The sequence below is a fragment of the Euprymna scolopes genome, chromosome 36, assembly GCF_053919585.1.
Source record: "Euprymna scolopes isolate OS-2025 chromosome 36, ASM5391958v1, whole genome shotgun sequence".
NCBI classification, from domain to species: domain Eukaryota; kingdom Metazoa; phylum Mollusca; class Cephalopoda; order Sepiida; family Sepiolidae; genus Euprymna; species Euprymna scolopes.
Window position 1 is genome coordinate 70,496,556 of NC_136517.1, and position 25,126 is coordinate 70,521,681.

General features: G+C 30.1%; 1 protein-coding gene across 15 annotated transcripts in view; it reads left to right on the forward strand.

Moving 5' to 3' along the window:
• Nucleotides 1-25,126, forward strand: part of LOC145260568 (uncharacterized) — a 504,115-nt gene that overhangs the window by 350,106 nt on the left and 128,883 nt on the right. For all 15 annotated transcript variants that reach the window (XR_013864332.1, XR_013864331.1, XM_080118839.1 and 12 more), the window contains one exon: nt 17,456-17,479. Coding sequence is in view for 13 of the 15 variants with exons in the window: in XM_080118839.1 (XP_079974965.1) it covers nt 17,456-17,479 (24 nt within the window). In the remaining 2 variants the exon portion in view is untranslated. The remainder of the gene's footprint in view (nt 1-17,455; nt 17,480-25,126) is intronic.

Sequence of the window (25,126 nt, forward strand, 5' to 3'; positions counted from 1 at the left end):
GAGAAGCTTGGTTTTAGATGCATTAAAAGTAACCAGCTACTCCTTTCCCCATTGTACTACGTGCTCAAGATCAGAGGAGAGAGAATCGGAGAGAACTTGGTCGTTTACTGTCTTAGATGTGGTACCATAAATGGTAGTGTCGTCAGCATAAATGTCTACAAATGATGTAAGGATGTGATTTGGAAGATCATTAATGTAGATCAGGAAAAGAGTTGGGCCCAGGATGGACCCCTGAGGGACACCAGCATTAATACTGTGAGCTTCTGATTTTTGCCCCTCAACTACTACTCTTATGAACCTATCAGAAAGAAATGATTTAATAATTGAGAAGATATTTCCAGCTATACCATAGCTAGAGATCTTATGAAGTAAACCTTTATGCCATACCCTATCAAAAGCCTTAGCTATGTCAAGAGCAATTGCCCTAGAAAGGTAGCCTCCGTCGAGAGATTTGCTAATCCTATGAGATATAACTGTAAGCACATCTGCTGTAGATGTAGCAGAACGGAAACCATATTGAGTGTCACTAAGAAGGTTATTTTTGTTGAGATGGTTGATTACTTCTGTATTTAACACAGATTCCAGCAACTTACTCATGACGCACAGAAGACTTATTGGCCTGTACTGAGAGGGGGATGAGCGATCACCTGAATTCTTAAATACAGGGCATACTGATGAAATTTTCCAGGGTGATGGGAAACTATTCTCCTTAAGACAACGTTTAAACAGTTTTGTAAGTATGGGCGCTAGTTCAGGTTGAAGTTTTTTTAGTACTATAATTGGAATACCGTCAGGGCCAGTTGCTTTACTGGAATCAAGGTTTTTGATTAGCTTGGCAACATCACGTACAGATATACGTATATCACATAGCGTGTTTTCTGATATAGGAGAAAATATTGGAGGTTGGTGGCCTTGGTCGCAAAGGGTAGAATTAGCTGCAAAGTTCTTGGCAAAGAGTTTCGCTTTGTCTGATGCTGACAAGATTACCTCAGGTCCATTGATGATAGTTGGGATAGAGCACACGCTTCTGTTCATGATTCTGTTTGCTATTTGCCAAAACTGGTGGGAACCAAGCCGCTGCTCAGCTACTTTGGACTTAACGGATTGAGCATACAACTCTCTTGCGTTCTTTATTACTTTCTTACAATAGTTGCTGGCAGTCCTGGTTGAATGGTGACTACTAACAAAAGTTGGAATCAATCAGGTGAAAAGATTCCAGATGTACAGGGGCGGTTGCTAGAGGTGACCCACTGAGTAGAACATAGATATTTGAGGCAGTCCATTGTTTTTCTGGGGCTGTTGGTCAATTGACCTGATTTACCTCTCTGGATAGGGTGAGCTCTTGGGACTCTTGGATCAAGGATTGTATTAATGGGACTTGTGTTTGGCCAAGCAAAACTCCATTTTGCAAGTTTTCTATTTGATTTGAAAAAAATAAAATAATAAACGGGCGCCACTTGTAATCTGCAAAAACGTAAACATCTGCTATTTGTTTTTAATCTGGAGTTGTGTTTTTTTTGGTTAAAGAAAGTATTTCTTTGTTGCTGCACTAAATTGAACTGCTTTGGACAGCAAAACGAGCCAGACGACGATGATGCAGTGGATGCACAAGTGCATATATTTATATGTACAAGATTCACTTCTAAACTAATTAAACTATCTTTATAGATTTGGGAACACAGTTACTACACATAACTAGCCATAATGTGGGCTGTATTTAGTTTTATGTAAGCCTGTTGTAAAAATTCAGATACTTCTGATTTAGGTAAAAATTAAAAAATAATAAGTATTAGAACGTCATGAATATTCTCCAAATTTAAGTTTCTTTGGCATATTTTAAAGTTTTTTGTATGTGTGTGGAGGGGGCTTATAATTTGAAAATTCAAATATATCGGATTTGGATTGAATTTAGTCCGTAGTCATTAGACATCAATTAAGCAAGATTCAATTAATTTAAATTTCTTAAGACCCCTTAAGCTTTTAGACATTTTAAATCATAATCATGTCATGGATTTTTAGTTTTGTGTCTTAATTTTAATCTTCGTGGAGGGGGGGCTGTCTTAGAATTAATTTTATGCATCATGGGATAGGTATTCTTCTCATAATGAACTACTTCCAATATACTTAATGTTTCTGTGTTTCGCTATTTAACTACTCTCTTTTATTCGCAATAACATTCCAAATAGATTCCTGGTTATTTACCTCATTAAAAATTATTTTTGTCAAACGATTTACTGAAATTAGAAATTTTCTCGAATATGTACACACACACACACTAGCAGACTGCCCTGCATTGCTCGATCGTAAAATACGCTTAAATATATTTATATATATAAATTATATTGGATCCAATATACAGTATTGATTTAAGTTTCTATAAAATGACTCGTGCCCCACTGCTTACGATTTACTTTTTCTTTTGACGTTAATGCCTGAGCTATGAAAACCTGTTTGCTGTAAGGCTAAAAATTAAAACATGAACCAATAGCTATTACGTTATGCATGCATATTCCTAATGCTGTCGTTTGACCTTCACTTAGCAAATTCTGTTTATTTAAATTTTCACACATTTGCACCGATTTTCCCCGGCTAAAACCCAAATATAAAGTTTTGCATGAGTTTGAATACCCTATATATTATATCGAATTCAAATACCCTATATATTAAGTTTCATGTCTGTCGACCAAAAACTGATAGTTGTTGTTGGAAAACTGCTTCTGTGGTACCAGTATTCAAGAATTCTGGCGAAAGAACTGACCCATCAAATTATCGCCCCATTAGCCTCCTCCCACTTTTTGCCAAAATATTTGAGACCTTAATTAACCATGCTCTAGTCCGTCACCTTACAGATGCTAAACTTCTGACTGACAAACAATATAGATTTAGACGAGCCCGTTTCACAGCAAACATCGTCACTGTAATCTCTGAACATATACCATTCACTGGACAAAGCGGTGGAGGGCAGAGCAGTAGCTCTAGATGTATCTAAGGCTTTTGACAGAGTATGGCATGAGGGTCTCCTCAGGAAAATTAAATCATACGGTATCACTGGTAGAATACTTAACATAATTAAATCCTTCTTCGTACACCTAAATAATATGATATAAATGCAGGAGTGCCTCAAGGGTCTATCCTTGGACCTCTATTGTTCCTAATATTTATTAATAACCTCCCCGACAAAATTACCTTTGTAGATGGGTATATATGCTGATGACACCACACACTATAACAGGCATGACAGGAAAACAAATGAACACATAACTAAAGAAATGGCAAAAACACTAGAGGATGACCTCCAATCTGTAGTGGAATGGGGACAAAAATGGATGGTCACATTCAATGCTGCCAAGACTAAACTGGTTTCCTTCAATAATTACAAGAAATCTTCTGTCACCAATAGCAATGGCCAGTGACTCCCTATCTGAGAGTACATCTTTCAAACTGCTTGGCCTAACGTTCACAGGAAACATGAGTTGGAACAATTACATTGAAAACATTGCCAGGGCCGCTACGAAGAAGGTAGGCTCTCTGTACCGTGCTAGAAAACTACTGACACCTGAAAGTATCCTGTACCTCTATAAGACCACCATTCGCCCATGTATGGAGTATTGCTGTCACATTTGGGCTGGTGCATCTGCTGCTAGTCTCTCGCTCCTAGACAAAGTTCAAAAGAGAGTCGCCAATCTGATAGGCCCTGAACTGTCATCTAAGCTTCAGCCTTTGCCCATCGACGAAACGTTGCATCCCTTTGCGTGTTCTACAAGTATTTTAATGGTGAATGCTCTGACGAACTGCAGACACTTGTGCCCCCACGATGTAGACACCCTCAACAAACCCGACAGGCAGCTAAATCCCCCCCCCCCACGCAGTAGAGATCCCTAGATGTAAAAGATCTTTCTACTCCAGTAGTTTCTTCCCCAGAACCACTAGACTCTGGAATTCCATTCCAGGTCCCTGCTTCCCCAACTGTACTGACATGCAGAAGTTCAAGTGTAACGTGAACCGACATCTTGCTTCCCAAATTCCAACATAGTAGCCCCCTACACCAAAGTGGCAATGTGCCTTGTTTGGGGTTAAAATGTAATAAAAAAAAATAAAAATAAAAAAAAAGTTTGATAAGCAAAATTTTTTAAACAAAAATATATACACATACATAAATATATATAGAAAGAGTTTTGTGTTTATTATAACCTTTTTGTACAGATATTACACAAGTATAAATCATGTAGAATATCTGCATAAGTATAATTACACGTAATAGTTAACTAAAGATGATCATCCCATAAGAACATTGAAAAAACTAATAGGAAATTAATTAAAATGATTGTTTAATAAAATATGCAAATTAGCTAGATCTTTTGTAGATGAATGCAATTCCACGACACATAACAAAGTTGTATTTTCTTTTTAAATAAACAGAAAAAAGATTCGCCTTTTTTCTTCTTCGTCTTCGGGCCAAGATCTTTTTTCTGTTATCAAAATTTTTAAAAGCAATAAAATATATAAACAAGATCTTTTTTCTGTTATCAAAATGTACTGCAATCAAAGTAATATGTGGGGGCAACCTTGGTCAATGTAGGGGAAACCCTTCATACCAATTGTCACTATCCAACTCCCATTTCCCACTCATCAGGGGCTGATCCCCTTTTCCCTACCCCCCTCTTCACATTAAAAAACGGCCTTGTGCCTAATTTGCTCAGTGGGGAAGCAAATAAATCTATATATCTATAAAACTGAACATGTCTGTCTGTGTGCCTGTGTACATTTCCCTACGCAATAACTCTGTCAATTTTTAGTCTACAGACTCGAAATTTGATATACAGGGTACTGAGATTTGGGAAAATCTATGTGATCAGGTTTCGGCCAGAAATTTGGCGATTAAGGGGTCAAAGTTCAACGAATTGGCCTTTGAAATCTCTACCAAACTCCTCCGACAAATTTGGGTCTCAACACTGTGAATCTTAGATATAGGTTCCTTGGACATGGATCTAACTTAATAACTTGATTTGAGCCCAAAACAAATGTTAAGGGGCTATAATAGGGGTCAAAATTTTACAAATTGACTGTTTTTTTATTTTGTTTTTTTGCTCAGCATACACCTCAAAACACCCGGGCAACGCCAGGGCGAAATGCTAGTAACTAAATAAATAGAAAAAAGGGTTTTTAATATGAATATCAATCTATCTATTTGTGAAAGTGTCTGTGTACATTTCCCTACACAATAACTCTGTCAATTTTTAGTCTACAGACTCAAAATTTGATATACAGGGTATTGAGATTTGGAAGAATCTTTGTGATCCGTTTTCAACCAGAAATTTGGCGATTAAGAGGTCAAAGTTCAACAATTTGTCCTTTGAGAACTCTACCAAACTCCTCTACCAATTTTGGGTATAAACAATTGAAATTGTAGATATAGGTTTCTTGGACATGGATCTAACTTAATAACTTGATTTGAGCCCAAAAGAATAGATGTAAGGGGTAATAATAGGGGTCAAAGTTAAAAAAACATTTGACCTCTGCAGTCTCTACCAAATTACTCAGACAATTTCTGGTCTAAACATTTGAAATTTTACATAAAGGGTATTCAGAGATAGGGCAAGCTTTTTAATCGGTTTGGGTCGAAAATTTGAGCTATCAATATATAAATGTATGTATGTTTGCATGTCTGCCTAAAACTTTCAACAGAGGCGACGGATTTTCACAAGATCAGTATCGTTTTGAAGCTCGACTCTTCAGACGACAAATACCGAAAAATTGGCGTTAATTTCTTTATACTCAACTGGGCACTTTTCTACAGCGAGGGGTCGCTTTTTTCGCCGATATTTTCGATAATCTTCCCCTTTTTTCGATTGTCTAGCCTTAATTTAAACCTACGTCACTTCCTGTTTGGCGGTGGTCGTAACAGCAAAGACGCCACGTTTTCTTCCTGTTCTTTGCCCCCTTCGCGGTACTTGTTCGAGCCTGCCTTCTTACTACCACTTTTTTTTTTTTTGCTCAACATACACCTCCAAACACCTGGGTAACGCCGGGCTGAAATGGTAGTATATCTATAAAAGTGAAATTGTCTATGTGAGTACATTTCCCTACCAAATAACACTGTCGATTTTCAGTCTACAGACTCGAGATTTGACATAAGGGGTATTGAGATTTGGGAAAACCTTCTTTAATTGGTTTTCGGTCAGAAATTTGGCTGTCAAGGGGTCAAAGTTCAACGATTTTACCTTTGAAAATTCTACCAAACTCCTCCGCCAATCTAAACACTTTAAATTTTAGATGTAGGTTCTTTAGACATGGATCAAACTTTTTAATTTTATTTGAGCCCAAAACAAATGTTAAGGGGCCAAAATTGGGGTCAAAGTTTTTTAAAATTTGACCTACGGTCTCTACCAAATTACTCAGCCAATTTTTGGTCTAAACATTTGAAATTTTACATAAAGTGTATTCAGACATAGGGCAAGCTTTTTAATCGGTTTTTGACTGAAAATTTGGCTACCAAGGGGTCAAAGTTCAAAAGATTTGACTTTTGCGGTCTCTAGCAAACTATTCAGCTAATTTTGGGTCTAAACAGTTGAAATTTTACATAAAGGGTATTCAGACATGCAGCAAAATTTTTAACTAGTTTTGGGGCGAAAATTTTGGTGCCAAGAGGTCAAAGTTGAAAGAGTTGATCTTTGCAGACTTTACCAAACTCCTCTTCCAATTTTGGATCTAAACACTTGAAATTTTAGATGTAGGTTACCTGGATATGAGTCAAACTTTTTAATATATATATATATATATATATCCACATAAAGTTATGAACATAACATAGGGCCCGACCGAGCAAAGCTGGGCTGAACTGCTAGTACACACAAAAAAAAAAAAATTTATAGGAGTATATATATATCTCTCATTTAACCTCACCTCAGTAAACACATCATTGATTGATCTTTATCTATCCATTATATAATTTTTTTTTCTATTAACTAATACAAAATGATTTATAATAGATGTGTAGATATAAATGTATATAAAAATACACATTTCTTTTCTTGGTCTTTTCATGTAACAATTTGTAAAATTTACTGTTAATAATAATAGTATTCCTTTTAAATATATCTGTCAGTCAATACTAGTAAGAAAAAAATGTCTTTCTCTTCTGTAAAAATACTTGTCATTGTCAGCTAACTATTCCTTAAAGCAATAAAACGAATATTTTTTTATTTAAAATTGTACCTATTTACAATGCCTCCCCACGGGACAGAGTTAGACACCAGGGTCGTTTTTTAACGTGGAGAAAAGGTACAAAAATAAAAATTGCCTCAGTCGTGAAGGATTTCTCCTCCACTGAAAGAGAACGAGAAATGGAAGTGACGTATCTGAAGAACAGATACTACACTTTGATCTTGGCCATATTGATTTAAAATTGTAGCAATGTATTTTTTAACATATTCTCTATCTTATTACCATGAAAAAATATTTATTACTTTTCGAAATGTATTTAAAATTCTATCGTTGTAGTTAAAGTGATATAATTTGATATTGATTCATTTTAATATGGGTAAAATCAGAAGTTTTTTTTACCATTGCTATATCGGATGAATCACCAATCATCATTTTTCCTAATCAGCTTATTCTCAATTTTTTTTAATGTTTGTGAAAGATGATAACATATGTACGAACATCAAGTGACTTTTTCTATTATCATGTAGATAATGTCTTTTTCTATTATCGTGTAGATAATGTCTTTTTCTATTATCGTGTAGATAATGTCTTTTTCTATTATCGTGTAGATAATGTCTTTTTCTATTATCATGTAGATAATGTCTTTTTCTATTATCATGTAGATAATGTCTTTTCTTATTATCGTGTAGATAATGTCTTTTTCTATTATCATGTAGATAATGTCTTTTTCTATTATGATGTAGATAATGTCTTTTTCTATTATCGTGTAGATAATGTCTTTTTCTATTATCATGTAGATAATGTCTTTTTCTATTATCATGTAGATAATGTCTTTTTCTATTATCGTGTAGATAATGTCTTTTTCTATTATGCAGATAATGTCTTTTTCTATTATGATGTAGATAATGTCTTTTTCTATTATCATGCAGATAATGTCTTTTTCTATTATCATGTAGATAATGTCTTTTTCTATTATGATGTAGATAATGTCTTTTTCTATTATCATGCAGATAATGTCTTTTTCTATTATGATGTAGATAATGTCTTTTTCTATTATGATGTAGATAATGTCTTTTTCTATTATCGTGTAGATAATGTCTTTTTCTATTATCGTGTAGATAATGTCTTTTTTCTATTATCGTGTAGATAATGTCTTTTTCTACTATCATGTAGATAATGTCTTTTTCTATTATCGTGTAGATAATGTCTTTTTCTATTATCGTGTAGATAATGTCTTTTTCTATTATCGTGTAGATAATGTCTTTTTCTATTATCATGTAGATAATGTCTTTTTCTATTATCGTGTAGATAATGTCTTTTTCTATTATCGTGTAGATAATGTCTTTTTCTATTATCATGTAGATAATGTCTTTTTCTATTATCGTGTAGATAATGTCTTTTTCTATTATCGTGTAGATAATGTCTTTTTCTATTATCATGTAGATAATGTCTTTTTCTATTATCATGTAGATAATGTCTTTTTCTATTATCGTGTAGATAATGTCTTTTTCTATTATCATGTAGATAATGTCTTTTTCTATTATCGTGTAGATAATATCTTTTTCTATTATCATGTAGATAATGTCTTTTTCTGTTATCGTGTAGATAATGTCTTTTCTTATTATCGTGTAGATAATGTCTTTTTCTATTATCATGTAGATAATGTCTTTTTCTATTATCATGTAGATAATGTCTTTTTCTATTATCATGTAGATAATATCTTTTTCTATTATCATGTAGATAATATCTTTTTCTATTATCATGTAGATAATATCTTTTTCTATTATCATGTAGATAATGTCTTTTTCTATTATCGTGTAGATAATGTCTTTTCTTATTATGCTGTAGATAATGTCTTTTCTTATTATCATGTAGATAATGTCTTTTTCTATTATCATGTAGATAATGTCTTTTTCTATTATCATGTAGATAATGTCTTTTTCTATTATCATGTAGATAATGTCTTTTTCTATTATCATGTAGATAATGTCTTTTTCTATTATAATGTAGATAATGTCTTTTTCTATTATCGTGTAGATAATGTCTTTTCTTATTATCGTGTAGATAATGTCTTTTCTTATTATCATGTAGATTATGTCTTTTTCTATTATCATGTAGATAATGTCTTTTTCTATTATCATGTAGATAATGTCTTTTTCTATTATCATGTAGATAATGTCTTTTTCTATTATCATGTAGATAATGTCTTTTTCTATTATCATGTAGATAATGTCTTTTTCTATTATCATGTAGATAATGTCTTTTTCTATTATCATGTAGATAATGTCTTTTTCTATTATCGTGTAGATAATGTCTTTTTCTATTATCATGTAGATAATGTCTTTTTCTATTATCATGTAGATAATGTCTTTTTCTATTATCATGTAGATAATGTCTTTTTCTATTATCATGTAGATAATGTCTTTTCTTATTATCGTGTAGATAATGTCTTTTTCTATTATCATGTAGATAATGTCTTTTTCTATTATCATGTAGATAATGTCTTTTTCTATTATCATGTAGATAATGTCTTTTCTTATTATCGTGTAGATAATGTCTTTTTCTATTATCATGTAGATAATGTCTTTTTCTATTATCATGTAGATAATGTCTTTTTCTATTATCATGTAGATAATGTCTTTTCTTATTATCGTGTAGATAATGTCTTTTTCTATTATCATGTAGATAATGTCTTTTTCTATTATCATGTAGATAATGTCTTTTTCTATTATCATGTAAATAATGTCTTTTTCTATTATCATGTAGATAATGTCTTTTTCTATTATCATGTAGATAATGTCTTTTTCTATTATCATGTAGATAATGTCTTTTCTTATCGTGTAGATAATGTCTTTTTCTATTATCATGTAGATAATGTCTTTTTCTATTATCATGTAGATAATGTCTTTTTCTATTATCATGTAGATAATGTCTTTTTCTATTATCATGTAGATAATGTCTTTTTCTATTATCATGTAGATAATGTCTTTTTCTATTATCATGTAGATAATGTCTTTTTCTATTATCATGTAGATAATGTCTTTTTCTATTATCATGTAGATAATGTCTTTTCTTATTTTCGTGTAGATAATGTCTTTTTCTATTATCATGTAGATAATGTCTTTTTCTATTATCATGTAGATAATGTCTTTTTCTATTATCATGTAGATAATGTCTTTTTCTATTATCGTGTAGATAATGTCTTTTTCTATTATCATGTAGATAATGTCTTTTCTTATTATCATGTAGATAATGTCTTTTTCTATTATCGTGTAGATAATGTCTTTTTCTATTATCGTGTAGATAATGTCTTTTTCTATTATCGTGTAGATAATGTCTTTTTCTATTATCGTGTAGATAATGTCTTTTTCTATTATCGTGTAGATAATGTCTTTTTCTATTATCGTGTAGATAATGTCTTTTTCTATTATCGTGTAGATAATGTCTTTTTCTATTATCATGTAGATAATGTCTTTTTCTATTATCATGTAGATAATGTCTTTTTCTATTATCGTGTAGATAATGTCTTTTTCTATTATCATGTAGATAATGTCTTTTTCTATTATCATGTAGATAATGTCTTTTTCTATTATCGTGTAGATAATGTCTTTTTCTATTATCGTGTAGATAATGTCTTTTTCTATTATCGTGTAGATAATGTCTTTTTCTATTATCATGTAGATAATGTCTTTCTATTATCGTGTAGATAATGTCTTTTTCTATTATCGTGTAGATAATGTCTTTTTCTATTATCGTGTAGATAATGTCTTTTTCTATTATCATGTAGATAATGTCTTTTTCTATTATCATGTAGATAATGTCTTTTTCTATTATCGTGTAGATAATGTCTTTTTCTATTATCATGTAGATAATGTCTTTTTCTATTATCATGTAGATAATGTCTTTTTCTATTATCATGTAGATAATGTCTTTTTCTATTATCGTGTAGATAATGTCTTTTTCTATTATCATGTAGATAATGTCTTTTTCTATTATCATGTAGATAATGTCTTTTTCTATTATCGTGTAGATAATGTCTTTTTCTATTATCGTGTAGATAATGTCTTTTTCTATTATCATGTAGATAATGTCTTTTTTATTATCATGTAGATAATGTCTTTTTCTATTATCATGTAGATAATGTCTTTTTCTATTATCATGTAGATAATGTCTTTTTCTATTATCATGTAGATAATGTCTTTTTCTATTATCATGTAGAAAATGTCTTTTTCTATTATCATGTAGATAATGTCTTTTTCTATTATCGTGTAGATAATGTCTTTTTCTATTATCGTGTAGATAATGTCTTTTTCTATTATCGTGTAGATAATGTCTTTTTCTATTATCATGTAGATAATGTCTTTTTCTATTATCATGTAGATAATGTCTTTTTTATTATGTAGATAATATCGTGTAGATAATGTCTTTTTTCTATTATGATGTAGATAATGTCTTTTTCTATTATCGTGTAGATAATGTCTTTTTCTATTATCATGTAGATAATGTCTTTTTCTATTATCGTGTAGATAATGTCTTCTATTATCATGTAGATAATGTCTTTTCTTATTATCGTGTAGATAATGTCTTTTTCTATTATCATGTAGATAATGTCTTTTTCTATTATCATGTAGATAATGTCTTTTTCTATTATCATGTAGATAATGTCTTTTTCTATTATCGTGTAGATAATGTCTTTTTCTATTATGCAGATAATGTCTTTTTCTATTATGATGTAGATAATGTCTTTTTCTATTATCATGCAGATAATGTCTTTTTCTATTATCATGTAGATAATGTCTTTTTCTATTATGATGTAGATAATGTCTTTTTCTATTATCATGCAGATAATGTCTTTTTCTATTATGATGTAGATAATGTCTTTTTCTATTATGATGTAGATAATGTCTTTTTCTATTATCGTGTAGATAATGTCTTTTTCTATTATCGTGTAGATAATGTCTTTTTTCTATTATCGTGTAGATAATGTCTTTTTCTACTATCGTGTAGATAATGTCTTTTTCTATTATCGTGTAGATAATGTCTTTTTCTATTATCGTGTAGATAATGTCTTTTTCTATTATCGTGTAGATAATGTCTTTTTCTATTATCATGTAGATAATGTCTTTTTCTATTATCGTGTAGATAATGTCTTTTTCTATTATCGTGTAGATAATGTCTTTTTCTATTATCATGTAGATAATGTCTTTCTATTATCATGTAGATAATGTCTTTTTCTATTATCGTGTAGATAATGTCTTTTTCTATTATCGTGTAGATAATGTCTTTTTCTATTATCATGTAGATAATGTCTTTTTCTATTATCATGTAGATAATGTCTTTTTCTATTATCATGTAGATAATGTCTTTTTCTATTATCGTGTAGATAATGTCTTTTTCTATTATCGTGTAGATAATGTCTTTTTCTATTATCGTGTAGATAATGTCTTTTTCTATTATCGTGTAGATAATGTCTTTTTCTATTATCGTGTAGATAATGTCTTTTTCTATTATCGTGTAGATAATGTCTTTTTCTATTATCGTGTAGATAATGTCTTTTTCTATTATCATGTAGATAATGTCTTTTTTATTATCATGTAGATAATGTCTTTTTCTATTATCATGTAGATAATGTCTTTTTCTATTATCATGTAGATAATGTCTTTTTCTATTATCATGTAGATAATGTCTTTTTCTATTATCATGTAGAAAATGTCTTTTTCTATTATCATGTAGATAATGTCTTTTTCTATTATCATGTAGATAATGTCTTTTTCTATTATCGTGTAGATAATGTCTTTTTCTATTATCGTGTAGATAATGTCTTTTTCTATTATCGTGTAGATAATGTCTTTTTCTATTATCATGTAGATAATGTCTTTTTCTATTATCATGTAGATAATGTCTTTTTTATTATGTAGATAATATCGTGTAGATAATGTCTTTTTTCTATTATGATGTAGATAATGTCTTTTTCTATTATCGTGTAGATAATGTCTTTTTCTATTATCATGTAGATAATGTCTTTTTCTATTATCGTGTAGATAATGTCTTTTTCTATTATCATGTAGATAATGTCTTCTTCTATTATCATGTAGATAATGTCTTTTCTTATTATCGTGTAGATAATGTCTTTTTCTATTATCATGTAGATAATGTCTTTTTCTATTATCATGTAGATAATGTCTTTTTCTATTATCATGTAGATAATGTCTTTTTCTATTATCATGTAGATAATGTCTTTTTCTATTATCGTGTAGATAATGTCTTTTTCTATTATCATGTAGATAATGTCTTTTTCTATTATCATGTAGATAATGTCTTTTTCTATTATCGTGTAGATAATGTCTTTTTCTATTATCATGTAGATAATGTCTTTTTCTATTATCATGTAGATAATGTCTTTTTCTATTATCATGTAGATAATGTCTTTTTCTATTATCGTGTAGATAATGTCTTTTTCTATTATCATGTAGATAATGTCTTTTTCTATTATCATGTAGATAATGTCTTTTTCTATTATCATGTAGATAATGTCTTTTTCTATTATTATGTAGATAATGTCTTTTTCTATTATCATGTAGATAATGTCTTTTTCTATTATCATGTAGATAATGTCTTTTTCTATTATCATGTAGATAATGTCTTTTTCTATTATCGTGTAGATAATGTCTTTTTCTATTATCATGTAGATAATGTCTTTTTCTATTATCGTGTAGATAATGTCTTTTTCTATTATCATGTAGATAATGTCTTTTTCTATTATCGTGTAGATAATGTCTTTTTCTATTATCGTGTAGATAATGTCTTTTTCTATTATCGTGTAGATAATGTCTTTTTCTATTATCGTGTAGATAATGTCTTTTTCTATTATCGTGTAGATAATGTCTTTTTCTATTATGTAGATAATGTCTTTTTCTATTATCATGTAGATAATGTCTTTTCTTATTATCGTGTAGATAATGTCTTTTTCTATTATCGTGTAGATAATGTCTTTTTCTATTATCGTGTAGATAATGTCTTTTTCTATTATCGTGTAGATAATGTCTTTTTCTATTATCGTGTAGATAATGTCTTTTTCTATTATCGTGTAGATAATGTCTTTTTCTATTATCGTGTAGATAATGTCTTTTTCTATTATCGTGTAGATAATGTCTTTTTCTATTATCGTGTAGATAATGTCTTTTTCTATTATCATGTAGATAATGTCTTTTTCTATTATCGTGTAGATAATGTCTTTTTCTATTATCATGTAGATAATGTCTTTTTCTATTATCATGTAGATAATGTCTTTTTCTATTATCATGTAGATAATGTCTTTTCTTATTATCGTGTAGATAATGTCTTTTCTTATTACTGTGTAGATAATGTCTTTTTCTATTATCGTGTAGATAATGTCTTTTTCTATTATCGTGTAGATAATGTCTTTTTCTATTATCGTGTAGATTGTACGAGCCTTTTTCAAGTCTCACACAAAACACACATTCATATTTCAAGCTGTCATATACATACGCGCACACAAACATACGCGCCCACGTCCACACATGTACACTTATTTACGTTCGCGTACATACACTCACATTCACGTATTTATGTACACACACTTACGTATACACATGTACTCACACACGCGAATACGATCACGCACATGGACGACGTCACTTCCGCTTTCTAAGGAAATACACATGCGCAAAATACACTCTGGAAACGAGTATAAAAACAAGGCGATAAGCTGTGTCTTCCTCTTTGGAACCAACTCTCAACTAGAGAGGTTAGGCGAACAAGCCGCGCGCCGTTTCGGCGCGCACGCGCACCTCACGCCCACTTCTTACTATGTATGGAGCACGAGCTAAAGGCTGTATGTATACATTCTCACCCTTTCTCTTTCCACCTACTACTGGCCACTAAGAACACCTTCGCGTCGCTGACTACTAACTGATGACAACTCTGATATCCTCTCCTTTGTCTACACGCTGGACTACCATTCTCAATTTTCCTACAACATTTATTTCTCTTCCCACGCGCGGACATGTTATAACTAAAATGTTCATTTCTTTCAACAGCAAATAAACGACATTTATCTTATCCATTAATTGTGTCTTTGTTTCCTTCAATTCCCATTCGTTTCATTATTATTTTGCAACGGCATTGGGGTATTTATATATCCTAGTCCCCTACAAGATAATGACTTTTTCTATTTTCGTGTAGATAATGACTTTTTCTATTTTCGTGTAGATAATGTCTTAACTTTATTTCCCAATTAGAACATTGTGCAATCTTTATAGAAGTCATTTTGGTTTAGTCAGTTTGAATGTCACCTTCGTTTTGTTAGATGGTGGGCTATAGTGGCATATATGCTGTCAGCATAGTAGTTATCATTAACACCATAGTCCCAACGAATGTCATAGTCAGCATTGTTTCTGTATATGTTCGGATATTTTTCCAACATAAAAATGAACAATAATTTTAAAAAAAGATACACCCTCAGATTCGCATGTATTTCTATAGATTTTAGTCATTTGTTTGTGACTTTTTTTATTATTTAAATGGATTTAAATTATTGTGTTTCAACACATTTGGTTTGTTTCACTTACATAGTTTGCTGAGGGAGGGTATAATGATGGTAGCTGGCAGGGTGGAAATCTCAAGAGGCTGCTTCACAAGACTTCCTCACTTTCTCTCCAACCCACACGTACACACTTTTCTTTTTTTTTTTTTTTTTTTTTTTTTAACTTTGCAAAGGTTTTAGGGTGGAAGTCATGATAGCAAAAATCTAATTATTTCTGACAACCGGACTATATGTATAAGATGACTATTCTCTGCTTGTCATGAATACAGTGTGTGTGTGTGTATAAACACACATATTTATTATTCAGCAAAATATATATAAACTCGCATCTACATAATTCTCACTTTTTAGTTCATAGTGATGGGACGATTCCAAAATTTTTCCCAATTCCAATGCAATTACCGATTCTGATTCTTTTAAAATTCTAAACATTTAATTAGAGATTTGATGCTTATTAAAAATGTTCAGATGACTGAAAACATTCCCCATCACCACTGTGTAATGTCCACATGTATTTTGCAAAATGTGAAAATACATTTGGGATATAGAGGGTATGTTACAGGAATAAATCTTTCTAAATATTTTTAGCAAATGTTTTCTTTGTGATTGATTGAAAATTGTGCAACAAGATTTGATTTTCTTTTAAAACAAATTTTATTTGCTTTTGTTCATCGTTAATGCCATTAATAAATGATTAGAAGAATTGACGATTGGTAAACAAAATAAGAAAACAGTGTAGTTACCTTATGCTGGTTTTTTGGCTTTTTTTTTTTTTAAATACCAACAAAACTTTTGAAGTCTCCCATATTTTTTTTTTGCTTTTTTTTTTTTTAAATACCAACAAAACTTTTGAAGTCTCCCATATTTTTTTTGCTTTGTCTTTTGTTTGTTTTTTTTTACTTTCTTTGAATGTTTATTCATAATTTTGTCAATACAAAATTCATGTAGTTGTGGTTTACAGTTAAACAGTAATTAATTTACTCAGAATTCAGTGTTGGAAATCAATTATATTTTTTATTATGAATAACAAGTATACTTGTAGTTCTTTCTGGCAGTGAAGAGTGTTTATTTTTTAATTTCGGAATGAAAATAAAATCTTGACAAATATAACTTTTATCCAATATGATTCTATTAATTTCTAAAAGTTTGGTATGAAATCACTGATTCTTAACTACATAAATATGAGAACCTGGTGGAATACATTTTAATCCTTTTCATAGGATGGCACTGATACTTTTGGAAGATTTAGTTGAACTAAATCAACTGATATCAACTTTGTATTATTATAATTATTATTGTTTATAATTATTATGTTTGTGGACCCCACCATAGCTCGACATTAATGTATAACAAAAAGAAAGGATGGTCTTTTATATTAGTATTAATTGGTGATATTTGTTGAAGGTTTAAGTGACAGCAAGTTTCTCCATGGATTCTGAGCGCCTCTATTTTTCTTTATCAACGTCTTGTTGTAATTAGTTCCTATTCGCTATTAGTACTATTGTTACCTTTTTATTGCAACAGTTTTAAAATCTTTGATTACTTCTAGAAAATTTAGTCAAAATTGGACTTGAAAAAGCTAAGCCAGACACGCATAGACAAATTCAATAAATTATTAATTGAATGTTAAATTGACTGTATTTATTAAAAAAAATATTTAAGTAATTTTATTTATTTATTTTTATTTATATATATATATATATATATATTTTTTTTTTCTTTCAGAAACAAAAGGTGATGAATCACTCGGTAAGTTCCGGAAAAAATGTTTTTTTACCAACGTATTTGCTTACCAATCTGCAGAAAATGATCTTTATTTTATTTTCCTTTTCCTTTTTTCCTTTTAATAGTTTGTGGCATCTTGTATCTTTAATTAATAATCCTATTACAATTTGAATATTGAGACTGATACATTTTTAACGGCATAAGTCCTTGGTGATATTTTGGGGCTTGAAATACTTAGACAGTGGCTCTCGGCTAAAGTTTCCTGATAAATTTATAGTATTAAATTGCAGAGTCATAAGTTCTCTTTTTTATTCAAACTATTAAGAAAATCTGTCATTCAAAAAATTTCATGAGAGGTAAATTTCAAATGGTGAGTAAAATTAGTTAACTTTTTTGTAATTTCCGTGTTTAATTTAGAGAAACAAATTATAAATTTTTCAGTTTTCTATTCTTCCTCCTTATTCTCTGCTTCGAAACACTGACTGAAGTTAAGGCAACATGTATATAAATTTTTATTGGAAGATTAGAAATTTTTTTGATTCGGCAAAGTAACATTGGGTTTAAGGACAAAATCATGCAATGTAAACAGTGTATCACTTTTAAGAGGAAGTTGAGGTCTGTCCTTGTGGCTCCCGGTATGCAACAAGGACAGACTTCAACTTCATCCTTTTAGATTTGTATCTGGAAGAGATGCAGCATCTCTACAGACACGCAGACACACACACACACGCAATTACCTACAATCTCAAACAATTTGTAATAGTAATATACAGATTAAATTCTCTTAAATAGTTTATTAATTATTCACTTAAAAAAAAAAGTTGTTTTTTTTATTCATTCAGCTGTTTCTTAGAATATTCTACATCTCGACTATTTTTAACTTGATTAGCGAATTTGTTCAAAAATATATATTAGTCTATAAAATGTATAGTTTAGTTTTTGAAATCTTACTAATAAATTTACAATAGAAATATTAAAAATAAATTTACAATAGAAATATTAAAAATAAATTTACAATAGAAATCTTACTAATAAATTTACAATAGAAATATTAAAAATAAATTTACAATAGAAATCTTACTAATAAATTTACAATAGAAATATTAAAAATAAATTTACAATAGAAATCTTACTAATAAATTTACAATAGAAATATTAAAAATAAATTTACAATAGAAATCTTACTAATAAATTTACAATAGAAATATTAAAAATAAATTTACAATAGAAATCTTACTAATAAATTTACAATAGAAATATTAAAAATAAATTTACAATAGAAATCTTACTAATAAATTTACAATAGAAATATTAAAAATAAATTTACAATAGAAATCTTACTAATAAATTTACAATAGAAATATTAAAAATAAATTTACAATAGAAATCTTACTAATAAATTTACAATAGAAATATTAAAAATAAATTTACAATAGAAATATTAAAAATAATGCTTCCATATTTAAAAATCTTTTTGCTCTCTATAAATCTCATTAAAATCAAAGGTTTAAAACTTCTCATTTTTTATTTTTATCATTCAATTAAACTGATAAGTGCTTTATTTACAAGAGGACATTGCTCAATATTAGAGATGGAAAAATATGAATAGAATCGCAATGAAAATATATATTATCATTAGACCATAAGATTGACTGGGAGGGGGGGGGTTTATAATAAATTTTAAAAAATTATAAAATCTGACCTTACAACAATCAGCATAATTAGGTTATCATCAACTCTACCAAATTTCAAGTTCTTATGTCTTATAACCTCTAAACTGTCGATAGAAGAAATATCACTCATTTTATTATTAAAGGGCATCAATTTTTTATTTTTTTTATTTTGTATTTTCTTTAATTTTCTTTCTACTTTTAGTAAATTCTGTTTTTTTTTTTGGGGGGGGGGGTCGTTTTTATGGAATTTCTTCAGAAAATTGCAGTAAAATCTATTACAACAGTTAATAAGCTATAGAAAAAGCAGAGAGAAACTTATTACTTTGATCTTTGTATTTGCCCTCTTTCAATTTCTATATCAAACCATTTGTTTTTCCACCACACGTGTCATACAGTAATGGTCTTTAACCCCCATCTGATTTGTTACTGTTTATTAGAAAGACTAGCAAATATTTTTCTATGAAAATCGATCAACTTGGTGTAAATATTAACTTTTTTTTTTTTTTATAGCTTTTTTGTTTCTTTTTATAGGGACAATAAGGACAAATATTTGTAAAAATAATTTTTAAGAAGATAATGTGAGGAACTAAGAGTTTAGAATAAAAGAAATAATGAAGTTCATAAGCATGTTATGAAAGCGTTTTATTTTAAATCCGTAGAGGAATTTGTTAAATGGTAGTTTTTTAATGGGGTTCTTTTGGAATGACCGCATTCAATGGTCAATAATAAATCAAATAGTCAAGTAATTTAAAAATAAAATAGTCTATCAGAAATTAAAGACAAACGGCCAATAATGTAGAGTTAATGCGGTCGTTTGTTTTCAAACACAAATCAAACAAAGACTGACATTAGACTGAAAATTTTAGACTGCAAACATTATCATTTACTACTAACCATATAGACAAGCAGTTATTCACAGAACCGATTGCCATTATAAGAGAAATTGTTGCTATTGTATCAAATGTTAAATGCATCAGAATCAATCTTGATTACAACAAATGATTGCCTTTGTGTGTGTTTTCGCCATGTGCTTGCAACTTACAACAACAAAAAATGCAAATAAAGCAATTATCACTTGTTTTGATTAGACTAGTGTTTCGTCTTAAGTGTTATTTGTGCAACATTTTGGTCAATGTAGCCTTCAACCTTCGTCAGGCATGTTGGTCGCCATCTTGGAAAAGAAATGATAAAAGTTACTAGCTCCATAGATGGTTTCATATTCTTGGAGTTGTTTTTATTTATTTTATTTTTTTTTTGTCATGGTTTCACGTGTGAAAAAAATTTGGTTAACAAAGGGAGGTCACTCTAATAAAGTTTGGCAAGGAATTATTTCCCTTTTACTGTTAAATTTTAAGGAGGGGTTGTACGATTTTTGTTTTTCTTTATAATTCTCTAATTATAAATAAAACAACTTAGAATTTTAACTGTAAAAGGGAGATAATCCCCTGTCAAACTTTATTAGAACGACCTCCCTTTGTTAATTTTCCCATACACTGCCGATCATTATGTTTGGTTTGCTTAGTAATTTTTTCTTTTTTTAGCATATGTGGCACTTCTTTAAGTCGCCTGACTCTCCATCTTGCATCAATGTCAATTATTTTGACCTCATTCCATAAATAGAAGTGTGTTCCTTTTTTCTTACCATGTGATCAGCTTATTCTGACTTTACGACCCCCCCCCCCATTCATGTCATGGCTTTATGGTGTTTTTCTAGCTGTGTATAATAGCTTTATATAATAGTTTTCCACATTTGTATGAAATATTTTTTGTCATGAGACTTTCAGTTGGGGGTTTGACTCGTACCAGGTGTTTTTTGTTAACTAAATTTTTTTCACACCAGGGTGAAAAAAACAAAAACAACTCCAAGAATACAAAACCATGTACGGAGCCAGTAATTTTTCTTTCTTTTCGAAGATGGTGACCAACATGCCTGATGAAGGTCAAAGGCTACATTGACGGAAATGTTGTACAAATAAAACTCAAGATAAGAACAATAGTCTGATCAAAACAAGTGATATAAACACTCAATCCTCATCTCAAAAATTCCGAACTTTAAAAATAACTTTCCAACAAACGATAATACAAATTGGGATTCTCTCCCTTCCATCATTTGATTTTTCTAATCTAAGAGTTAATCATCACATGATCTTTTCTGTTTGGGTGTTTATTAAAAAGTTTTTAATTTTTTAAATGAAATAATTATTGAAAACCACAAAAAAGAACTAATCCATCTTGGATTCACAATTCACTGATCACATAAAAATGATTCTCCCATGAGTATATACACATTTCACCTTTGTATCATGTCCAATGCAACTGCAAAACTGATTCTCATTCAATATCTGCACGTTTTCTGTTGAATTTTTATTCTATGAAACTTTTTTTTTTCTTACTCTCAATGAAGAATAAAAGGATTACTCAAAAATAATTTTTTTTTATTCATCCCCCATGAAAAATTTTTTTATTTTACTAATCCTAATGCTGCTGATTATTGTAAACTTAATGATACTCGCTTCATCATCTCCAACTTATATATTTAATTCATATAGGAGACCATAGCAGGTACTACCATTCTAGATCAGTGGAACTGGAAGTAATCGCAATTATGGAGTGACACAACACTTCCAAATTGGCATCTTGCCACCAAATGCAATTTCAGGTTATATTTTGGATAATTTCATTAGATTTGAAAAAATTAATGTTTTGTGTTAGCTGATTCATGAAGTGGGCATTTTATGAACACTTCTAGGATATATACATATATATATATACTAGCAAAAGTACCCATCGTTGACTGGGTTCAAAAACAGCCTACAGAAAATGGACTCTGATTTATGAAAGTATGATAGGTTATGAAAAGGAAGTGTTGTAAAGAGATAGCTTCGAATTTGGGGGTATCAAAACCAAAGCAAAATATGATGAAAGTAAAAATAAAATAGATAAACCCCATAATTTATTATACCATATCTGTTCACACTGAGACACTTATCACAATATTCTGTGGATCTATATTAAAAAACCTTGTTAAACTTTGTGACATATTTCCATTCTATGGAGGTCAGGCGCGAACAAACACCCCATAATTTTATTATACCATATTTCTTCAAACTGAAACATAATTATCAAAGTATACTTACGCAGATAGATATGAAAAATCTTTATTAAAGTTTGTGCCTATTTCCATTCTATGGAGGCCATACGCGAACGCAGACCCCACAATTTTATTATACCATCCCTATTTAAGTTAAAACATACTTATCAAAGTATTATTATGTACATCTATATCAAAAACACTTGTAAACGTTTTTTTTTTTTTTTCCATACTTTGTGGACCAGGCGCGTATGCAGACCCCACAATTTTAATGAATCATCATTAAGCTAGATCAAACATACCCATTCCTGTGTCTCAATACATCTATCATTATATGTGATCAGTTTTTTATAATAGTCAACCATATAGGAGCCTATTCGTGACCAGACACACACACACAAACGTTCAGCTTATATATATATATATCACCCACTAATAAGCATAAATTTAGTCAAAATAAACTTGCACATGTCTGAAAAAAACGTGTTAGGCTATTTATTATGCTAATAGTGAGATTAAAACGCTGAATTCATATTCACAGTAAAAGACCAATAGCTTTCTGATGTATTGTATGCGTGGAGATTAATTTGTATATTGCTTTGCACACATCTCATTACTTATTTGTTTTTATTATTTCCTTTAATGAATATTTTTATTTTACTTATATTTTACTTATTTTGTGGATTTCCACTTTATTTCTAGAGTTTTTGATTCTTAGTTTCTTCAGTTTTTTCTAGTATATATCACTTACTTTATCCTTCCTGTACTCTATCACTCTCTTCTTCCTCTCTTTTTTTCTTCTCTACCTGCTCTTGCTCTCTCTCTCTCTCTCTCTCTCTCTCTCTCTCTCTCTCTCTCTCTCTCTCTCTCTCATTGTATGTTACAGTCATTATTAGGAATTTGAGACTGACAAAGCTATATCATCTTCCTACTCCCCCCAAAGGATTGACTCAGCAGACACAGAAATTGGCACATCTGTATCTGCCTTTTTTTACCATCCTTCTATTAACAATTAGAGAATGACAAATCTATTTATATTATCTATTTACTCTTCTGGTGTAATGTATAATCTCTTAATTTTTTATTAATTTTTACTACTTTACTCTCTCAATAATTGTGCCATTTTGCTAAAGAGGAAAAAGGCCGGTCATTTAAAAGCAATGTACTTGTTTACTGCTAAAAATATAGCTATGAGAATTTTTTAAAAGTCATATTCAAAATGAATTGGGGTGGGGATCTCAAAGTAATGCTTAGAATATGCAGGTTACACATCAGACATGGATTTGACTGTAGATGTGTTATATACAATGCCATATGCAATGTCTACATAAGTAAATTCTAAACAATACAAAATATACGCACAAGACAAAGCTGAGGGATCTGTGCACTTCACAAAGCTTATACACGGAAGCCAATAAACCACCTTTAATCCTAAGATGGATAAAACTATCTATTCAATACGCATTTAAAATAGATATTCCACTCAAACTACTCAACATACCAAAAACATATTGCTCTCAATTTACACAATCCTAATCTATCAGGCATGTGTGAACAATGTGATGTGGTTAAGTGAAATCTGCTCGTTGAGGATATGTTTTGCATGGAGAGAAGTATTATGAGAATGATATGATGAATGTATAATGTTAATTCTAAGTGAGATTTGGGTCTGGTGAACTCTGAGGAAGATTAAATCTGGACAACAGACTTTGTTGGTTTGGTCAAATTGAAGAATAGATGAGTGCTTGGGTTGGATATAAAACAACTGATTTGGCAGACAAGCGCCAAGTAAAATCTATATATATAAAAATGTAAATGTTGGTTCGTTCGGAGTTAATTGTCTAAAAAACCACTGGACGGATGGCTTCCACGTTTTGGTATAATATGTTTATTATATCCATGTGTGTTTTTATATATTCCTTTTTAATTATAACATTATACTTAATTTTTCTATGATAAATAGGTGGATTTCTTTTTACCGAGAGGCGATTTTTTTTATTTAGGGACAATTATTTATTACCGCTTCCTGTCACGTGACCAGTGTTACAATTTAGCGGTTTTCCTGCTAGATCTGGAGATTTCGTTTACAATCTAGCGGGAAATTCTAGAAAATCTGGAGGTATTTGGCACCCAGACACCCGCATTAGATTGCTTGAAAATACTTTAAAACATAAAATAAACTCATTCATGTAAGTAAAAAATAGTAACATTTATTGCCTTTGGTAACAATTATTTATTGATTATTTGTTTTGTTTTTCACCTTTTTTTCGACTAACCATTCTTAAATCTCACTATAAAATCGATTTTTCCAAGTACATTTTAGGTGGGGGGGGGGGGCATTCCAATCTCCCCGAAGGGGTTTGTATTACTGTACACGGGTTTGTATTACTGTACACATAGATTCGAAAAAGTTGTCAAAAAACAAATATATAACAAATAAATGTTATCAAAGGCAAGATAAGTTACTTTTCTGCCAAACTGGCTAGCGATTTTCTGGACATTTCTTTCTCCTGATCTCGCGGGTTTTTTTTAAATCTCAGTTGACAACATTGCATCACTAAAAAAACACCACAGGCTTAATGTAAACAGAATGTGTTTACAATATCGGTAAATTTTCAATGGGTTTATTGATAATGTAACCATGTGATTGAACTTTAATTTAAATTAACCACACGTGGTCGAAAAATGAATGCCGACGCTCAAAGTGTATACACATTTTGATTCCTCCCTTTACTTAAAAATTCACCAAAAATCAGGAAATTAACGAATTTTAATGAAAATTGCAGTATTTTTCAAATAATGATCGCAGAATATAATGAACTAATTATTTTTACTTAACTCTTGGTGAAAATGTTTTATTCTGTTTAAACAAAAAATACCTTTACTAAAGTTATGGTTTTCAGTAGT